The sequence below is a fragment of the Coregonus clupeaformis genome, chromosome 12 (assembly GCF_020615455.1).
Source record: "Coregonus clupeaformis isolate EN_2021a chromosome 12, ASM2061545v1, whole genome shotgun sequence".
NCBI lineage: Eukaryota > Metazoa > Chordata > Actinopteri > Salmoniformes > Salmonidae > Coregonus > Coregonus clupeaformis.
In genome coordinates, this window is record NC_059203.1 from 56,445,344 (window position 1) to 56,462,904 (window position 17,561).

Below are 17,561 nucleotides of genomic sequence, written 5' to 3' on the forward strand. Positions count from 1 at the left end.
TGGAAACATCATGCTTTGGGGCTGTTTATCTGCAAAGGGACCAGGACGACTGATCCGTGTAAAGGAAAGAATGAATGGGGCCATGTATCGTGAGATTTTGAGTGAAAACCTCCTTCCATCAGCAAGGTCATTGAAGATGAAACGTGGATGGGTCTTTCAGCATGACAATGATCCCAAACACACCGCCCGGGCAACGAAGGAGTGGCTTCGTAAGAAGCATTTCAAGGTCCTGGAGTGGCCTAGCCAGTCTCCAGATCTCAACCCCATAGAAAATCTTTGGAGGGAGTTGAAAGTCCGTGTTGCCCAGCGACAGCCCCAAAACATCACTGCTCTAGAGGAGATCTGCATGGAGGAATGGGCCAAAATACCAGAAACAGTGTGTGAAAACCTTGTGAAGACTTACAGAAAACGTTTGACCTGTGTCATTGCCAACAAAGGGTATATAACAAAGTATTGAGAAACTTTTGTTATTGACCAAATACTTATTTTCCACCATAATTTGCAAATAAATTCATAAAAAATCCTACAATGTGATTTTCTGGAGAAAAAAAAAGATCATTTTGTCTGTCATAGTTGACGTGTACCTATGATGAAAATTACAGGCCTCTCTCATCTTTTTAAGTGGGAGAACTTGCACATTTGGTGGCTGACTAAATACTTTTTTTCCCCACTGTACATGTTCATCAGTTTCATGTTCATATGGGCACGCAATGGAAAACGTTTTAAAATGTTTTGCAACAGAAAATTATCATGAGCATCCAGGTCCAGGTAGTCCCTCCCATTTTCCATCTGTTTTCTTACTCTTGGTGCCCAATGAACATGACCTTGGTGGTCTCAAAGATACCTCTGAATATTTACTCCTATTGACGAAAACCTCAAATGCAGGACACCAGGCTAATGTTAACTAGTGTTGTTTTCTAATTATGTAGACTAACCTATGAAAATGTAAAGAAAACGTCATATAAAGTATATCTATAAGTGTGGAGTCATCTACCATTAGCAGTTGATAAATAGGAATTTGTCACTAGTGGAACAAATTCCTTGCCCCAAAGGTGCAATCAGATGATGGAAAGTGCTGATTTGTACGAGTGCTCCAGGAAGGCTGATATACAAGTCCACAGGAGATTTGTCTCCACTCATTGTTTCCTCCCTGCTCCCTCTCACACCTTCTTCCTGTCTACTTCTCACACATCACACACACCTGTGGCTGAACAGACATACAACATCGGTTTCTATTAGAATGGGATCAGGCTGGCCCACTCGGCTATGGGAACAAGCCCAATGGAAGGACTGAAGGCATGCTGAGTTTACTCAACCGACATACATTAGTGACTGTGCCAAGGAAAGAATAAAGTGTAGTGAGAGACCTATTTTTATATTTTGATAACCTTATCCATTTGAGCCTGACTCTGTATATCCCGAGTTTAGCTTTTCTATTAAAGCTGCAAAAGGGCTCTGCATGGATATGGCTAACTACAGTCATGCCCTAGCAGTTAGAACAGAACAGAGAGGTTAATAGCCTTTCAAAACAGTCACTGTTTACTCAACAGCTTGTGAATAATCCCAGCAATGATTTGGTGTCCCGTCACTGCATAATTAGATCTTTGCACCTCCCTCCTTATCATTCTGTTCAGACACATTTCTGCCTCTAGGAGACTTGGCATGGGAACACAGGGATAAACCGCCTGGTTTTCTGGTATTAGAGAGAAAAGGGGATGTTGAACATTCATCTGAAATAACATTTTTGGAGGAGAACATTTACTCCTCTCTGTCATAACAAACGTTAAAGGCTTAAACAGAACCCAGCCCCTCTGCAAAACGTCCTCTAGAAACCTGAGGTGGAGGAGGAACCATATTTGTAGAGGATGCTGAGACAGTGAAACAATCTTCTGTCCAAAGATGGAGAGAAATTAGTAGAGATGATTTGTCTACTGAGTCCCAGAGGAAATCAATTATGGTCATTGATTATTTCGTCCTGCAGTAAATAGCATCTCTGTTTGTCTCGTATTACATTAGAGGGTATGAACATATGCATTTGGAATAGGGGACATTCAGTATCAAAGATAATCATCTGGAGTTTTTCGAGTCTAGCCCCCAGAAAATAATAGCACCCTCACTGACATTCCCATTTATTTTCTCCAACAGGTGATTGTTTGGGGAAACTACGGACACATGGATCGTAAATGCTTCATGGGTGTTGCCCGCATCTTATTGGAGGAGCTGGATTTGACGAGCATGGTAATTGGCTGGTACAAGCTTTTCCCCACCTCATCCATGGTGGACCCCACGATGGCCCCGTTGATCCAGCACTCTTCCCAGCTGTCCTTGGAGAGCACCGTGGGCCCATCCTTTGAGCGCTCTTAAGAACTTTGCTCACTGGCTCTTTTTGAATATACCCTTCTCTTTGTGTGCCCCCCAAAAGGAAGTTACCACCCCTTCAGAGGGACATATACTGACCATAGTGTACTGCTCTGAGATGGTGAGTGACACTGGCCTTGCACTGTTTTTCAGAAATCCTTTTTTTTAACAGCAGATAAAGGGGCACCAAAGGTCTAGAAAGACATTGAGAATAGGATTTCCTTGTTCCTACTCTTGACTTGGGCTTTTTTTTTTCATGGCCCCAGATGTATAATATGTCAATGAGTGTCATGGGAGCAAGCGAGAGGTTCGTAACTCTCCTCTGGGGAGATTTCCATCCTGTGTTCTGGTGGCAGCCATTGGGTCTGAAGCTGAAGGTTGCAACACAGCGGGGAATGTGCAATATCATGGTTATACTGTAGCTGGTATAGGAGCAAACAAGCCAACACAAGTTCTAGACATCCACCACCAATGGAAGCAGATTCTCTCTATGATGAAATAATTTGTGAAGCCAGGCTGAGAATTCGGATTTGAATCGAGCTTAAGTGTTGTTTGAATAGACTTAAAGTTGTCTTTGAAGCTTGGCTAATATTCTAACAGTTTCAACTGTGCCAATTTACCAGCAAGTGTCTTGCATTTGTGGCTTGTGCCATTGTTCACTGAAAAAGGGTAATTTTGGAACGAAAACATCTGATTACAGCTCGTGACAGGGGCACTGAAGCTTCAGTTAGAGCTGTCCTTTTAAAATTACAATCGTCATTATTACACTGTCAACGCAGGTAGTGATTAACACAACTCCACAAGTGAAGCAGTGAGGAAAGCTTGAAATATATTTTTTAATCATCAATAAAGGTCTGAGAGGAAATATGACAGATATATAATTACATCAAATGAATTTACTGAACATTGTAGAGCTGTAGGGTATTGAGAATAACATGTCTTTTATTTGGGCACTTTATTATAGATGTTTTTCTATGAATGTTAGTCTTGAGTGAGCCAAAGTGTGTTTTATTATTTATTTGATTCATGTTCAAAGGGCAGAGACGCAGAACTTGGTAGCACAGTAAGGTTGTAGCATTAGGTGGTAGCATCTGCATGACAGAATACCGTATTAGCTTATCACAAAATAATAATATTAAGCATGAGATATTACAAGGGAAAGTGAAACAACACAAGTTGGTTAAAACTAAAGTGTACATCGATTGAGAAGCTAAAAGACAAAACACACACAGCGCCAACAAACAGTTAAAAGGCACTGTGGTGATTCAACATGTAGAATGGTTGGGAAATAAACAGAAAATGATGGCCAATGTTCTGGTCAGAGGGGATAGGATGGACACCCACTGCTTTTAACCATTCACTGGCACAGTGTGTATTGTCCTTAACATGTAGCAGTTAAGTTCAGATGTATAAAGATAATTGCAATACTGACTTGTGTGCTACTGTGGAAAACAGAATAGCTGTATTAAATATTAAGAAACAAGTGTATTTGGTCCGTTTAAGTACTATACAGCACACATTGTTATCTTTTTTGACAACAGAAAACTTCCAATGCTGTGCAAAAACTCTAAACCACACCTGACAAATCAAACGTGTCAAAAACATATGTCAAATATTTCCAAATACTAAATTTAGCTTGGAGCTTGCACTTCTGGGACGATTCCATTGGTTTCATTGTACATGCAAACTAAATCAAGCACAGCTCAAGTATTTTAAAGTTTTTGACAAAAGTTTTTGACCTGGATCTAGCTAAAATAAGCATACATGTTGTGTATAATGTATTAAGTCAACATTGTAATGGAATGTAAAAATATATATATAGAGAGAGAGAGACAGCATTTTGAAAATGCTAAATTAACTTGAAGACTAAATTCAAGTCTTAAGATGAACATTAAATTGTAGACGCAGCATCAAAGTGGTAAAGATTAGAGCTCACTAGAGCAAGTAGCACTAGTACAGGAATATGCTACCAAGACTTACTGTTTTGAAACATTTATTTTTTCATTCAATATCTTCATTTTGTAAAGCAATAAGTAGCAGCACCCATCCAAAACAATCCACAACAAACCTCCATGTTTTTGTCCCTCGAAGTGTGATGTACAGTGAGGGAAAACAAGTATTTGATCCCCTGCTGATTTTGTAAGTTTGCCCACTGACAAAGAAATTATCAGTCTATAATTTTAATGGTAGGTTTATTTGAACAGTGAGAGACAGAATAACAACAACAAAAAATCCAGAAAAACGCATGTCAAAAATGTTATGAATTGATTTGCATTTTAATGAGGGAAATAAGTATTTGACCCCTCTGCAAAACATGACTTAGTACTTGGTGGAAAACCCTTGTTGGCAATCACAGAGGTCAGACGTTTCTTGTAGTTGGCCACCAGGTTAGCCCACATCTCAGGAGGGATTTTGTCCCACTCCTCTTTGCAGATCTTGTCCAAGTCATTAAGGTTTCGAGGATGACGTTTGGCAACTCAAACCATCAGCTCCCTCCACAGATTTCCTATGGGATTAAGGTCTGGAGACTCTCTAGGCCACTCCAGGACCTTAATGTGCTTCAGTTTGAGCCAATCCTTTGTTGCCTTGGCCGTGTGTTTTGGGTCATTGTCATGCTGGAATACCCATCTACGACCCATTTTCAATGCCCTGGCTGAGGGAAGGAGGTTCTCACCCAAGATTTGATAGTCCATCGTCCCTTTGATGCGGTGAAGATGTCCTGTCCCCTTAGCAGAAAAACACCCCCAAAGCATAATGTTTCCACCTCCATGTTTGACGGTGGGGATGGTGTTCTTGGGGTCATAGGCAGCATTCCTCCTCCTCCAAACACGGCGAGTTGAGTTGATGCCAAAGAGCTCCATTTTGGTCTCATCTGACCACAACACTTTCACCCAGTTCTTCTCTGAATCATTCAGATGTTCATTGGCAAACTTCAGACGGGCATGTATATGTGCTTTCTTGAGCAGGGGGACCTTGCGGGCGCTGCAGGATTTCAGTCCTTCACGGCGTAGTGTGTTACCAATTGTTTTCTTGGTGACTATGCTCCCAGCTGCCTTGAGATCATTGACAAGATCCTCCCGTGTAGTTCTGGGCTGATTCCTCACCGTTCTCATGATCACTGCAACTCCACGAGGTGAGATCTTGCATGGAGCCCCAGGCCGAGGGAGATTGACAGTTATTTTGTGTTTCTTCCATTTGCGAATAATCGCACCAACTGTTGTCACCTTCTCACCAAGCTGCTTGGCGATGGTCTTGTAGCCCATTCCAGCCTTGTGTAGGTCTACAATCTTGTCCCTGACATCCTTGGAGAGCTCTTTGGTCTTGGCCATGGTGGAGAGTTTGGAGTCTGATTGATTGATTGCTTCTGTGGACAGGTGTTTTTATACAGGTAACAAAGGTGAGATTAGGAGCACTCCCTTTAAGAGTGTGCTCCTAATCTCAGCTCGTTACCTGTAGAAAAGACACCTGGGAGCCAGAAATCTTTCTGATTGAGAGGGGGTCAAATACTTATTTCCCTCATTAAAATGCAAATCATTTATAACATTTTTGACATGCGTTTTTCTGTCTCTCACTGTTCAAATAAACATATCATTAAAATTATAGACTGATCATGTCTTTGTCAGTGGGCAAATGTACAAAATCAGCAGGGGATCAAATACTTTTTTCCCTCACTGTATAAGGCTAAAACTACAATTAAGCTAATACAACCTGTACATCACTTATGTGCAAACCAGTGTAGACAATAAGTTCAGCACCTGTGTAAAGTACTGTATGTACAGTGGGGGAAAAAATTATTTAGTCAGCCACCAATTGTGCAAGTTCTCCCACTTAAAAAGATGAGGCCTGTAATTTTCATCATAGGTACACGTCAACTATGACAGACAAATTGAGAGAGAAAAAAATCCATAAAATCACATTGTAGGATTTTTAATGAATTTATTTGCAAATTATGGTGGAAAATAAGTATTTGGTCACCTACAAACAAGCAAGATTTCTGGCTCTCACAGACCTGTAACTTCTTCTTTAAGAGGCTCCTCTGTCCTCCACTCGTTACCTGTATTAATGGCACCTGTTTGAACTTGTTATCAGTATAAAAGACACCTGTCCACAACCTCAAACTTTCACACTCCAAACTCCACTATGGCCAAGACCAAAGAGCTGTCAAAGGACACCAGAAACAACATTTGTTGACCTGCACCAGGCTGGGAAGACTGAATCTGCAATAGGTAAGCAGCTTGGTTTGAAGAAATCAACTGTGGGAGCAATTATTAGGAAATGGAAGACATACAAGACCACTGATAATCTCCCTCGATCTGGGGCTCCACGCAAGATCTCACCCCGTGGGGTCAAAATGATCACAAGAACGGTGAGCAAAAATCCCAGAACCACACGGGGGGACCTAGTGAATGACCTGCAGAGAGCTGGGACCAAAGTAACAAAGCTTACCATCATTAACACACTACGCCGCCAGGGACTCAAATCCTGCAGTGTGAGACGTGTCCCCCTGCTTAATCCAGTACATGTCCAGGCCTGTCTGAAGTTTGCTAGAGTGCATTTGGATGATCCAGAAGAGGATTGGGAGAATGTCATATGGTCAGATGAAACCAAAATATAACTTTTTGGTAAAAACTCAACTCGTCGTGTTAGGAGGACAAAGAATGCTGAGTTGCATCCAAAGAATACCATACCTACTGTGAAGCATGGGGGTGGAAACATCATGCTTTGGGGCTGTTTTTCTGCAAAGGGACCAGGACGACTGATCCGTGTAAAGGAAAGAATGAATGGGGCCATGTATCGTGAGATTTTGAGTGAAAACCTCCTTCCATCAGCAAGGGCATTGAAGATGAAACGTGGCTGGGTCTTTCAGCATGACAATGATCCCAAACACACCGCCCGGGCAACGAAGGAGTGGCTTCGTAGAAGCATTTCAAGGTCCTGGAGTGGCCTAGCCAGTCTCCAGATCTCAACCCCATAGAAAATCTTTGGAGGGAGTTGAAAGTCCGTGTTGCCCAGCGACAGCCCCAAAACATCACTGCTCTAGAGGAGATCTGCATGGAGGAATGGGCCAAAATACCAGCAACAGTGTGTGAAAACCTTGTGAAGACTTACAGAAAACGTTTGACCTGTGTCATTGCCAACAAAGGGTATATAACAAAGTATTGAGAAACTTTTGTTATTGACCAAATACTTATTTTCCACCATAATTTGCAAATAAATTCATAAAAAATCCTACAATGAGATTTTCTGGATTTTTTCCCCTCATTTTGTCTGTCATAGTTGACGTGTACCTATGATGAAAATTACAGGCCTCTCTCATCTTTTTAAGTGGGAGAACTTGCACAATTGGTGGCTGACTAAATACTTTTTTTCCCCACTGTATGCATGCATGCATTTGTCAATTCAAACACATGCATACACTTATACACATACACACACACACACACACACACACACACATATGTGTGTGAGTGTATAAGTGTATGCATGTGTTTGAACTGACAAACACTAAATCATTAGGGTGGCACAATAGGACAAGAGGACAAGATTAAACAGAGTTACTGTATGAGTATCAGTTCCACTCACAGTCTGACCAGAAAACACATTTACCACATTGTACCAAGTTTACAATCAAACATTTTGATTGAACTTTTACTAGCCTGAACATATTATATAGAATAGACATAAAAAGAAAGATGCCATATTAAAGATTATTGGAAAAATTTGTTTTTAAGGATTTAAAACAGTTGTAAAAAGTGCATTGTACTGTACGATTGTATTTTGTAAATTTCACACATGAAAAAAAAAATATTTAGATCAAATGTATAGATCAAATCAACTTACGTATCTTAAATGTAATGTTTTTATGTTTTTTATTTCTTGGTGCCAAAATCTTTTCTTTTTATATGTAAAACAAATATTTTGGGAAAAATCTATGTATTCAAAAATAACTGATATTATTTAGTACCATGTCAACTGAAAGATACACATGGCATTAAATAATTTTAAAACTTGAATAATTTTCTATTCCAAAACTGATGGAAGGTTTTGGTTTGAGGAATAACCTTTATCAATTAAATACAATACTTTCCAGGCTTCTGTTCCCTATAACATTAATTTAAAGTAGCTATATGAAAAATTAAGAAAAGAAAATAATATTGACATTGCATGGTTGTCATTCACCTACACCTACACATTCACGGTGTACCATTTTGGATTTCCAAATGGAATGGAACATGGTTTATTGTAAAATTGACCAATTGTGATATAATTTTGAAAAAAATCTTATGATTGAATGAAACACGTTGGTATTGTGGGAAGTGTTTGAAGAATGTTCAAAATATGAACCATTTAACTACTTATAAGTGCGACCCGATTTCAAATGTAACTTATGGTTGTTTCATATATCTCAGCGATACTAGTATAATCTCGCCTATCCAACAGTTTAATTAATGGGTCTGATGCAGTGGTGTGTGACTTTGAGTTTGTTATAATTAAAAGGTTAAATGGTGGAAAATGTCAAAACCCCCAAAATACGCTATCATCAGAATCCCTATCACTTTTGTTTTACTCGTATATGTCATGTACATCTAAATTCATTGCTATCAATTGTAATGCAAGTAGAGGCCTTAAAAACACAAAGAATCATACCAGATGACTTAACAATTCTAAAATGTAATTCAAAGAAGCAAAAAAAGTGTTAAAATGTTAACTGTTTTTTTTTCCCATGTCTCAACTTATTTTGAATTCAATTTTGTCCAATGCTTATTTTTCCCCAGTTTAATTTGCCCCATGTTGGCGTCTCTGTTGCTATGCGGATTTGGGTATTTACAAGAGGAAAACACTGTTTTATGTTCGTAAAATACATGGGTGTGTTTCAACTAGACCCAGAGCATATCATTATCTTGTGCAGAGGTGTGGGATGGAATGGGGGACACATCCTTTCTGATGCTGTGACTTGTTTAGCGTGTGGATCCTTGGTTTATTCACAATCATTTATAACATGCATATTTGAAATTCTTGCAAACTAATTGTTGAGTAATGCACAATTTGGTGTATTGTTGTTCTATTCCAAATGTCAATAAAATAGTTTACTCCTATTTGCAACGACATGTTGTGAACATTGCTGTGTGTATCATTGACAGACAACATGAAATCAACAGATTATGGTAAGCAATAAAATCTATACCGATACATCAATGGTAATTATTTATGAACAGATTATGTCAATAATGCAACCTAGCCTAAAGTAATATTTTCTGCATTTTCAGAGTCTTGGCCGAGGAATAAAGTTCCCTACAGCATATGTAGACTGTATAGGTCATAGACAGAGCACAGCCTGGTTGTTGGTTGTCCTTTGCAGAGTGCAAGTTATGGGGGGCCCAGGCGAGTCTCAGACACCCTGAATGAGACATGAGCCCCCTAAATGGGGGGGTCTCTAAATAATGCAAATTTAACCATTCTACTATTTGTTTAAAATGCAATTTTTACTGTTACAGTGGTAAATATTAAAATAAAAGCTTATTCCAAATTAAACGAACACCCCCACCTCTGTGTCATGGTTTTAAAAAATGAATTCCATGTGGCTGCACTCATCCCGGGACAGTCCTGTATCTCAGCCCCTTTTCAGGTGTCCCAACTTTTATTTCGACAGAAAATATCCTTTTGTCAGCAAGACGCATACATTATTTCAGGCTACAAGAGTGTAAACCCAAAGACAATCGCTGAATGTCATTACACTTTTTGAGCTGTTGCATTCATCAAATGCCGCGAATGCACAGTGCACTGTTTGGATGCTGGAATTATTTTGGAGTGGACAAACATGTACAGGTAGCTTACTTTTGAATTGATTTGTTTTAATTGTTTGAATAGACCTCTGAATGTCACGGTATAATTTGCACTCTGGTACTTTTTCTAGTGAATGTCAACGTGACAGACAGACTTCTGCTTGTCTGGCAGCCTTGTGTCTGGCAGCCATCCAGGCTCTCCCTCTCTGTCATGATCCACTTCAACTTCCTCTGAAATGATTAGTGTGTAGTACAGTAAGGTCACACTCATGCATACACCCGACCATACACACCTCATATATGTACATGTAGACATAAACCAACCCACCCACGCACACACACACGATTCATAGATAAGGGGCTTTTGGCTCACAACCAAAGACGAATGGTAACCTGTCACCCACAAGTCAAAGATGATCAAAGAGAGGAAAACCAACATTTTCCCCAAAAAAAATATATTTCCAGTAACACAACAATATTTTCCTTGGAACTACAGCTGTTTGGTGGGAAATATAATACAGTCAAGAATAAACAAATAAATAACTTATGTCACTGTATACAAATCTGGAAATGTACAAATTGTCCTTCTGTAAGAAGACTTACATGCTTTCATTTTGAAAGAAATGTTCACATTAAGCAACTATCCCTGTTAATATAAATATTTGAGCTGTTTCATGTATATCATATTTCAATCATGGAATTAAAAAACAACACTGATTGCTGATAGCTTAAGAGCTAGAATTGTACGTTCCAGTAACATGATCTTATCATGTTGCAAATGTTTAGCATAGCATGTTCAGCATACTCAAGATTGCCTCCCATATCTAATAGCGCATCGTCAGCAGGCAACAGCAGGCTCTATTCAAAACCAGCTTCTAGCACAAATGGTCATCGAAACTCAGGAACTGCAACCACCACTGTCAGCTTGTGGAACGCCACAAATGTCCAATACAGATGTAGGATCTTAATTTGATCACCATGTTGCAGGAGCACTTTCATGCAATGCTGAACATTTTGAACTTGTAGTATATTTGAGGTTTAAAAAGGCTTCTGAAGTTTGTAATTTACACTTTGACATTTCAGACTTGATTTTCCCTTGATTTTTCTACTCATGTTCAATGGCTATCATTGTTTGCATGATGAAGAGCTGTATCCATTTGCCAATGGCTAGCATAGTTAGCATTCTGCAAAAGATTAGTTGTGCCCAGTAGCCCCCCTTACAAAAAGATTTACATGGGAAAATCCATGTGAAACCTCCGAGAACCATGTCTGACTCATTTAAACAAACTATCCACGTGACATTTTTCACATGATTTGTTCAAACGTGTGTTCTAGTGGTGCACGGGTCAGCTGTTTGTTCACCTGCACCCGCCCGCAATTGCTAATAACCCATCCGCAACCACCCGACTATATGTGATAAAGTGAAAGTCTGACCGCACCCGACCCTAACCCGCAAAAATAGAAAATGCACTATAGGCTACAGTCAGAGACGGCAGAACGATTTTTTGACAGGGGGTGCACAACATTTTGGTAGGCTATTTGTTAGTCAACTTGTCTATAACTAGATACATGCTGCTTCTCTTCTGTCATTATATGTTGCCTTAGAAGACTAAATAAACCCTTGCTGACCAGAATAATGTCATAAATCGATAGAATGAAGGCTTCAATCTATAAAATGCAATAACTCCACCCCAAAAATTGAAAGATTTTCTGGGCCATGGCATGCTCGTAAGGAAACAGAAAACTGTGAAAATGACCCAACAGGTTTCTGATAAGATTTCAGTTCGGCTTGAATGCATATTTTATGTGGTCGAAATATTATCAGCTTTTATGACGCTGATAAAGATAGCACCTCTACAGAAGGTCCCTAACTGCACACTCACATTCTTTCAAGATGGTGAAAGAAATAATTTTCCAGAATCAAAATGTACATTTGGTGTATAATTGTACAGCAAGAAATGCTTAATTCTGCAGCAGTTAATATGAATAATTAATTAGGTGGGTGCTTACATTTGTCCTATTTCACAAATCTGAGAGTGGGGTCAGAGCCAGGGATCAGCCATTATTGACGGCGACCCTGGAGCAATTAGGGTTAAGTGCCTTGCTCAAATGTACATGGGCAGATTTCTCACCTAGCCTACTCTGGGATTTGAATCAGCGACCTTTCGGTTACCGGCCCAATAATCCTAACCGCTAGGAGAGGTTATAGACCTACAGTCAGTGTCCAGATTTCAATCTCCATTTAACCCATCTGAACAGTAGGCTACAGTTCCCTTGATGTGCCATAGGCCTATTTGAAGTCCCTGTCTTGTGACTGTCAAATTTGTATAGTGCCTCACAATCATCACACATAACATAACAACTGCTATCATCCTCTTTTACCACTTCACCAATTTTTTTACCACTTCTTTATTTTCAACTCTCCATTTTGCAACTTTTCTTTTATTGAATCAGTGGATCAACGTTACCTCTTTCTGCCCGTTCCCAAAAGCATTTGGCGATTGCCTCGTACAGTTAGGTCCTAAAGCTTAGGCTTACGCACTAATGCCAAATAGCTTAAAAATAATGAAAGAAAAAACTCTATGTAGCCTATAGATATGAATTGCACAAGAATTATACATTTATGGATTTTTGTATGTATTGTTTTCTCTTTTTATAACTGCGGGGACTGCAGGTTATGAGTCAACCCACGCATCGCTATTGTGTTCATACATGTGTCCACAAACCACATGTATTTTCTTTTTCGCATTATGTTTTCACATCATTTTTTTGCAACGGCCTGCAGCATGTTTAGAATATCCTACTGAGGAGGTTGAACTCATGACCAGTGGCTATCATGGTTAGAATGCTAAAGACATCTACTCCTGACCTGTTGCTGGTCAGAATATGAAAGGCACTTGTGGGTCTAGGTAAACTGTGAGAGAGGTATAGGTGAAAGTCTAGGTCATCTGCAGGTTCAGTCTTCTTTCTCATCTCTCAGAGTAATGATGACATGGTCATCCTGGCCTTTCCACAGCATCTCTCCCTCAAAGTCAAGCATTTTGTGTTTGCGGCAGCGCAAAACTATGCCCACCACTTTGTCCGAGATTTTGACATAGCGGTCAAACAGCCTGCCGAAGGTGATGTAGGATTTGCCGTTCTTGTCCTTGAGGCCCATGTCCTTGACGATCCAGCACAACTCCTCCATCTCTTTGTAGACATGTTTCTGGGCTCGGTCGCCACGCATGGCCGTCTTGGATCCCTCTTTGGGGTGTCCGTAACCTTCATCACCCTTCTGCAGCCGCTGGGCCATGGCATGCTCGTAGTCAAACTCCTCACTAAAGGGGTTGAGCTTCTGACCCTCTATGTGCTGCTGGGACCACTGCTGCCACCTGCTCTTGATGTCACCCATGGTGGTGACTCTAATCTGCAGAATAGGAAGGCACGTCAGATTAGACTAGATCAGATTATAAAGTGGGTTTATTTGCAGTGGCAATCTCTTCATTGGATTGTCACAGCAACTAAAATTACACTACTAAATTCACAACGAACACTACGAGTTTTCCCATTTATTAATGACACAGGACCCATTTTAATAACCTTTTACTGCAGTGGGCTAAATTAGGGTCACACAGAGTGATTCTTGTTAGTCTTACACAAATCTACTTTGAAACAAAACCATACACCTCACACACATGGTTATGGACAGAAAAATAAAAAGACAAGACACCTGTACCACCTATGTCAGATATAGAGTTGAAATGTATTCAATTTTGAGTTTGCATCCCACTATTACACTTTATATATATCACAGAAGACTGAAATATAACAAAACTGTTTGACATAGAAACACCGGATTCTCGTCAGTAAAAACATTCAAAAATATTAATAACATTCCACCCATGAGGCCAAAGCGGGAGCTTTTGGTCATTGACTGCAGAAAAGGGCTACGTATAATCCTTGACCAAAAAACGCTCAATGGAGAATATCCATTTAATGCTCAATGGAGAATGTCCAGTACTTTTTTGTCCAGGAAACTGGCTCATATTTATGTTGATTAGTAGCCCCACTTCTCTCTTAGATGTTAAGTCCCCTATTTAGGGGACTTTGAATGGTTCTGAACCGGTTCCGACTGACATTTTGGTGTACAAAGCGCTCTGTGAATGTCGCAGGGTCCATTGCCTTACAGTGCCAGAAAGCCCCATCTGTCTGCTTTCTGCTACCACTGTGTCAGCTGAGCTGACTTGAAGTGTCAGGTTTCACACCTGACATCAGCATAGGGAGTGACGTATCACATTTTCTGGCCTATTCAAACAAAGATTTCATCTGCCTCTGAGCAACGTAGCCCAGCCTGCGAGACAGCATGTTAAAGGGAAAAGTAGAGCGAATTCAGCAATCATGGGCGGCAGGTAGCTTAGTGGGTAAGAGCGTTGTACCAGTAACTGAAAGGTCGCTGGTTCTAATCTTCCGAGCCGACTAGGTGAAAAATCTGTCGATGTGCCCTTAAGCAAGGCACTTAACCCTAATTGCTCCTGTAATTCGCTCTGGATAAGAGCGTCTGCTAAATAAATAAATAAATAAAATGGTTTCATCTCCCTGTGATATTCTCAGACAGTTTTAGAGCTCTCAACATGAAAAAATATAAAATAATTTCGTAGAATTGAAACACAACCACTTTCACTTGGTCACAGAGGGATGAAATCACTTATTAAGTTATAAGTCTGCAGACATTTTAAAGGTGTCTCTGCATCGCTCAGAGGACGCTTGGAAGAAAATTCTCTGTCATCAGTTATACGAAATGGGGCCAAATTTGTGCTGTCACTAAATATGATCATATTTATTTAACAGTTATAAGAAAGGTAAAATCATATAAATAGTTGTTTATAACGTGATTGTTACTATATTTAGAAAGCATTTCAGTAATTTCAAGCCCTATTCCCCCACATACATTTTTTTTTTTATATTTTCATAATATTTGTACAATGTACTTGAGCTTGTGCCCTCAAAACTGAGTACACCTCATCAATTTATAATATTTTTTCCAGCCCTTTCTATAGCTATCCAGCATTACTAGTTATTGTTTATGACCATCTCATGAAAAATTATTACTTTTTGGTATGTCTATTTAGGCGGAAATCTACATTTTGCCATAACGTTAAAATATAACACAGTGTAAGGGATCCTTGCTTTGGCATTTCCAAAAAGTTCCGTGGCAGGCGAATCTTCCACAACAGAGTCATTTAAACCGTGGAGAATGCATCTTGTGAAACCTGAGGCCCAAGCCTTACACGTCTAGAGCCGAATTAGTAAGGTGACGAACACCATTATAAATCTTGTGCCTGACCAAGGATATCAGGACCTCATAATTATCTCTGAAGGTCAGGGGAAGGCATGTGTGACTATATTTATTTATTTACTGTATATTCCATGATAGGTGTTGGAGTTTTACAATACATTTTCATGCCTTTTAAAGGACATATATTCCTCCAAGTTATGCAACTCTTTGCTAGGGTGAATGGAGGGCTTATTGGACTTGTTCAGTTGGTAAAAAGTTTACAGTTTGAAGATACAATACCTATACATCTGTGTATTTTCTTGAAGGCCAGACAATATGAACAAACTCCATGACCCAATATCACAATAACAAAGGCACAGATAATTGAAGTTGAACTCAGCCTCAGTGAATATTTGCTCCTGTTTAGAGTCTACTGAACATCACCAGGTAGTGTGGCTGCAGCTGCAATAGAACAGTATGAAAATAGGTAGGGCAAACATTGTGGAATTAAGAGGGTGGATTTGGGGGGAAATCACCCTGTGAACTCATCAATGGGAATTCAGCTCAAACCTTATTTTTTTTACATGGCAAAATGGTTTTTACTTTGGGAACTCCCCTTCCATATATTTTTACCCAAGTCCACCCAGGATCTACAAACTTTACACATCTTAATGTGCACCTACACGATTGCTAATAAGTCTTTGGATGATATTCCAAAATCTGAAAAGAGAGGTCAGTGGTTTTGTTGAATTGGTACTGGTGATGTTGCAAAAAAAGCTATACTAATTCATTAATTAACTTTAGAGTTGTACCTTTCTTCAGCCAACCACATTTCTTGTTCACTTTGCCAATATGTAATAAATAAAAATATTCTGATGTTTAATGATATTCCCCATGCAAGATTGTTGAGAAACAAAAGAGGGTTTACCTTTGAAATGTGTCTACTGTATTGCATTGATTTGTGTATTTAGTATTTTTATGAATGGCCTCACAAAATGAAGGTCCAATAAAAGTATGGTACGGTACCTTAGGCCTATTGATCTGTTTCTTCAGCTGGTTCAGGTCGCTCTGGTCGCTGTTGTCGCTGAGTCCGGCCTCCTCCCTCAGCCCACTGTCCTCTGAGTCCAGGCTGCTGCTACGGGAGCCCATCTTCCGCTCCTGACTACCCAGATGTACCTGAGCTCTCATGCCCAGACGTCTCCGGGTGGGTGACTCGTTGCCCAGGAAGGGCTTGTTGGCATCCTCGGGTGCCATCTGGATCTTGTCCTTGATTGAGCTCACCAGATCGCTGCTGTACTCACTGCACTTTGGCGTGTGGCTCTTGGTCACCTCACCCGTTCGGATCAGACTGCCGCTGTTGCTGTCCGCCTCGACCACACGCGTCTTGACTAGGATTTTTGTCTCGTTCTGCTTCTCCCTTTCTTCGTCCTCGGTGATGGAGGTGGGCATCCACCCGGAGGGTATGGTCTCTTGTTTGACCGAGTTCTCGTTGGCCCAGCCCTGCCAGCTCTTGGCAAGACTGTGGACCATGGCGGCACATTTGATCTTCATCACGGCCCTGACAAAGGGTCTATCCTCCTGGCTGGTACTCATCGTGGCTCTTGCTTGACCGTGCTTGTATATCTTGTGTTGATGTTGTAGGGAAAGTCAGTGAGTGAGTGAGTGAGTGAGTGAGTTGAAATAATCCTTTGCTGCCTTTTGCTGCGCTTTAAATAAGCTGTCGTAAAGAGCAGTCACAGGCCGAACGTGTTACATTTTTTGCTACGCACATGGATGCCTACTATGACCCCAACACACTGATGGAATTTCCCCCCAAGAGAGCCGGGCAACAGGTGGTCACTCTCTGCAGTGATGACAGTCTACAAGGGTTCTGTCCTCGTACAAATATACACAAAAAAAACATGATGAAACAAACCTCTATCAATCCTTACGTTTGAGTGTCTGATCTACAACCAAGGTTTGTGTATGTGAAGTAATCACTCACACAAACATCATTCTTGTTTTTTTTGCTAGATTTATAAATGCTGTATTTGTATTTCGAAGGCATATTCCTGCATGACCCACATTGATAGAGGATATGTGTTACGTAACTACTAATTGCCTTGGATAATGAGCATCTGCTAAAATGGTGATATCAATACTAATGGTTCACGCTATAATTTATT

At 40.2% G+C, this 17,561-nt stretch overlaps 2 protein-coding genes across 2 annotated transcripts in view; one reads left to right on the forward strand and one right to left on the reverse strand.

The window, feature by feature from the left end:
* LOC123492103 (regulating synaptic membrane exocytosis protein 4-like) overlaps nt 1-4,515 on the forward strand; it is a 61,163-nt gene extending 56,648 nt beyond the window's left edge. Inside the window, exon 6 of the mRNA XM_045224090.1 lies at nt 2,146-4,515. Within this exon, the coding sequence (XP_045080025.1) occupies nt 2,146-2,364 (219 nt within the window). The 3' untranslated portion in view covers nt 2,365-4,515. The remainder of the gene's footprint in view (nt 1-2,145) is intronic.
* Nucleotides 4,516-12,508: 7,993 nt separating this feature from the next.
* On the reverse strand, nt 12,509-17,080 carry abraa (actin binding Rho activating protein a). The gene is made up of 2 exons (XM_045223983.1): nt 16,423-17,080; nt 12,509-13,548 (listed from the first exon to the last, which is right to left on the reverse strand). The coding sequence occupies exons 1-2, from the start codon at nt 16,987-16,989 to the stop codon at nt 13,099-13,101; spliced, it is 1,017 nt and encodes a 338-aa protein (XP_045079918.1). The 5' UTR covers nt 16,990-17,080; the 3' UTR covers nt 12,509-13,098.
* Between the last annotated feature and the right edge of the window lie 481 nt (nt 17,081-17,561).

What these genes read in the sequence shown, in the direction of transcription:
- abraa (XM_045223983.1), bottom strand. Translation starts at nt 16,989, where the DNA reads ATGAGTACCAGCCAGGAGGATAGACCCTTTGTCAGGGCCGTGATGAAG. An exon ending in AACAGATCAATAGGCCTAAG is followed by an intron (nt 13,549 to 16,422) that starts GTACCGTACCAT and finishes CCTATTCTGCAG; the next exon opens with ATTAGAGTCACCACCATGGG.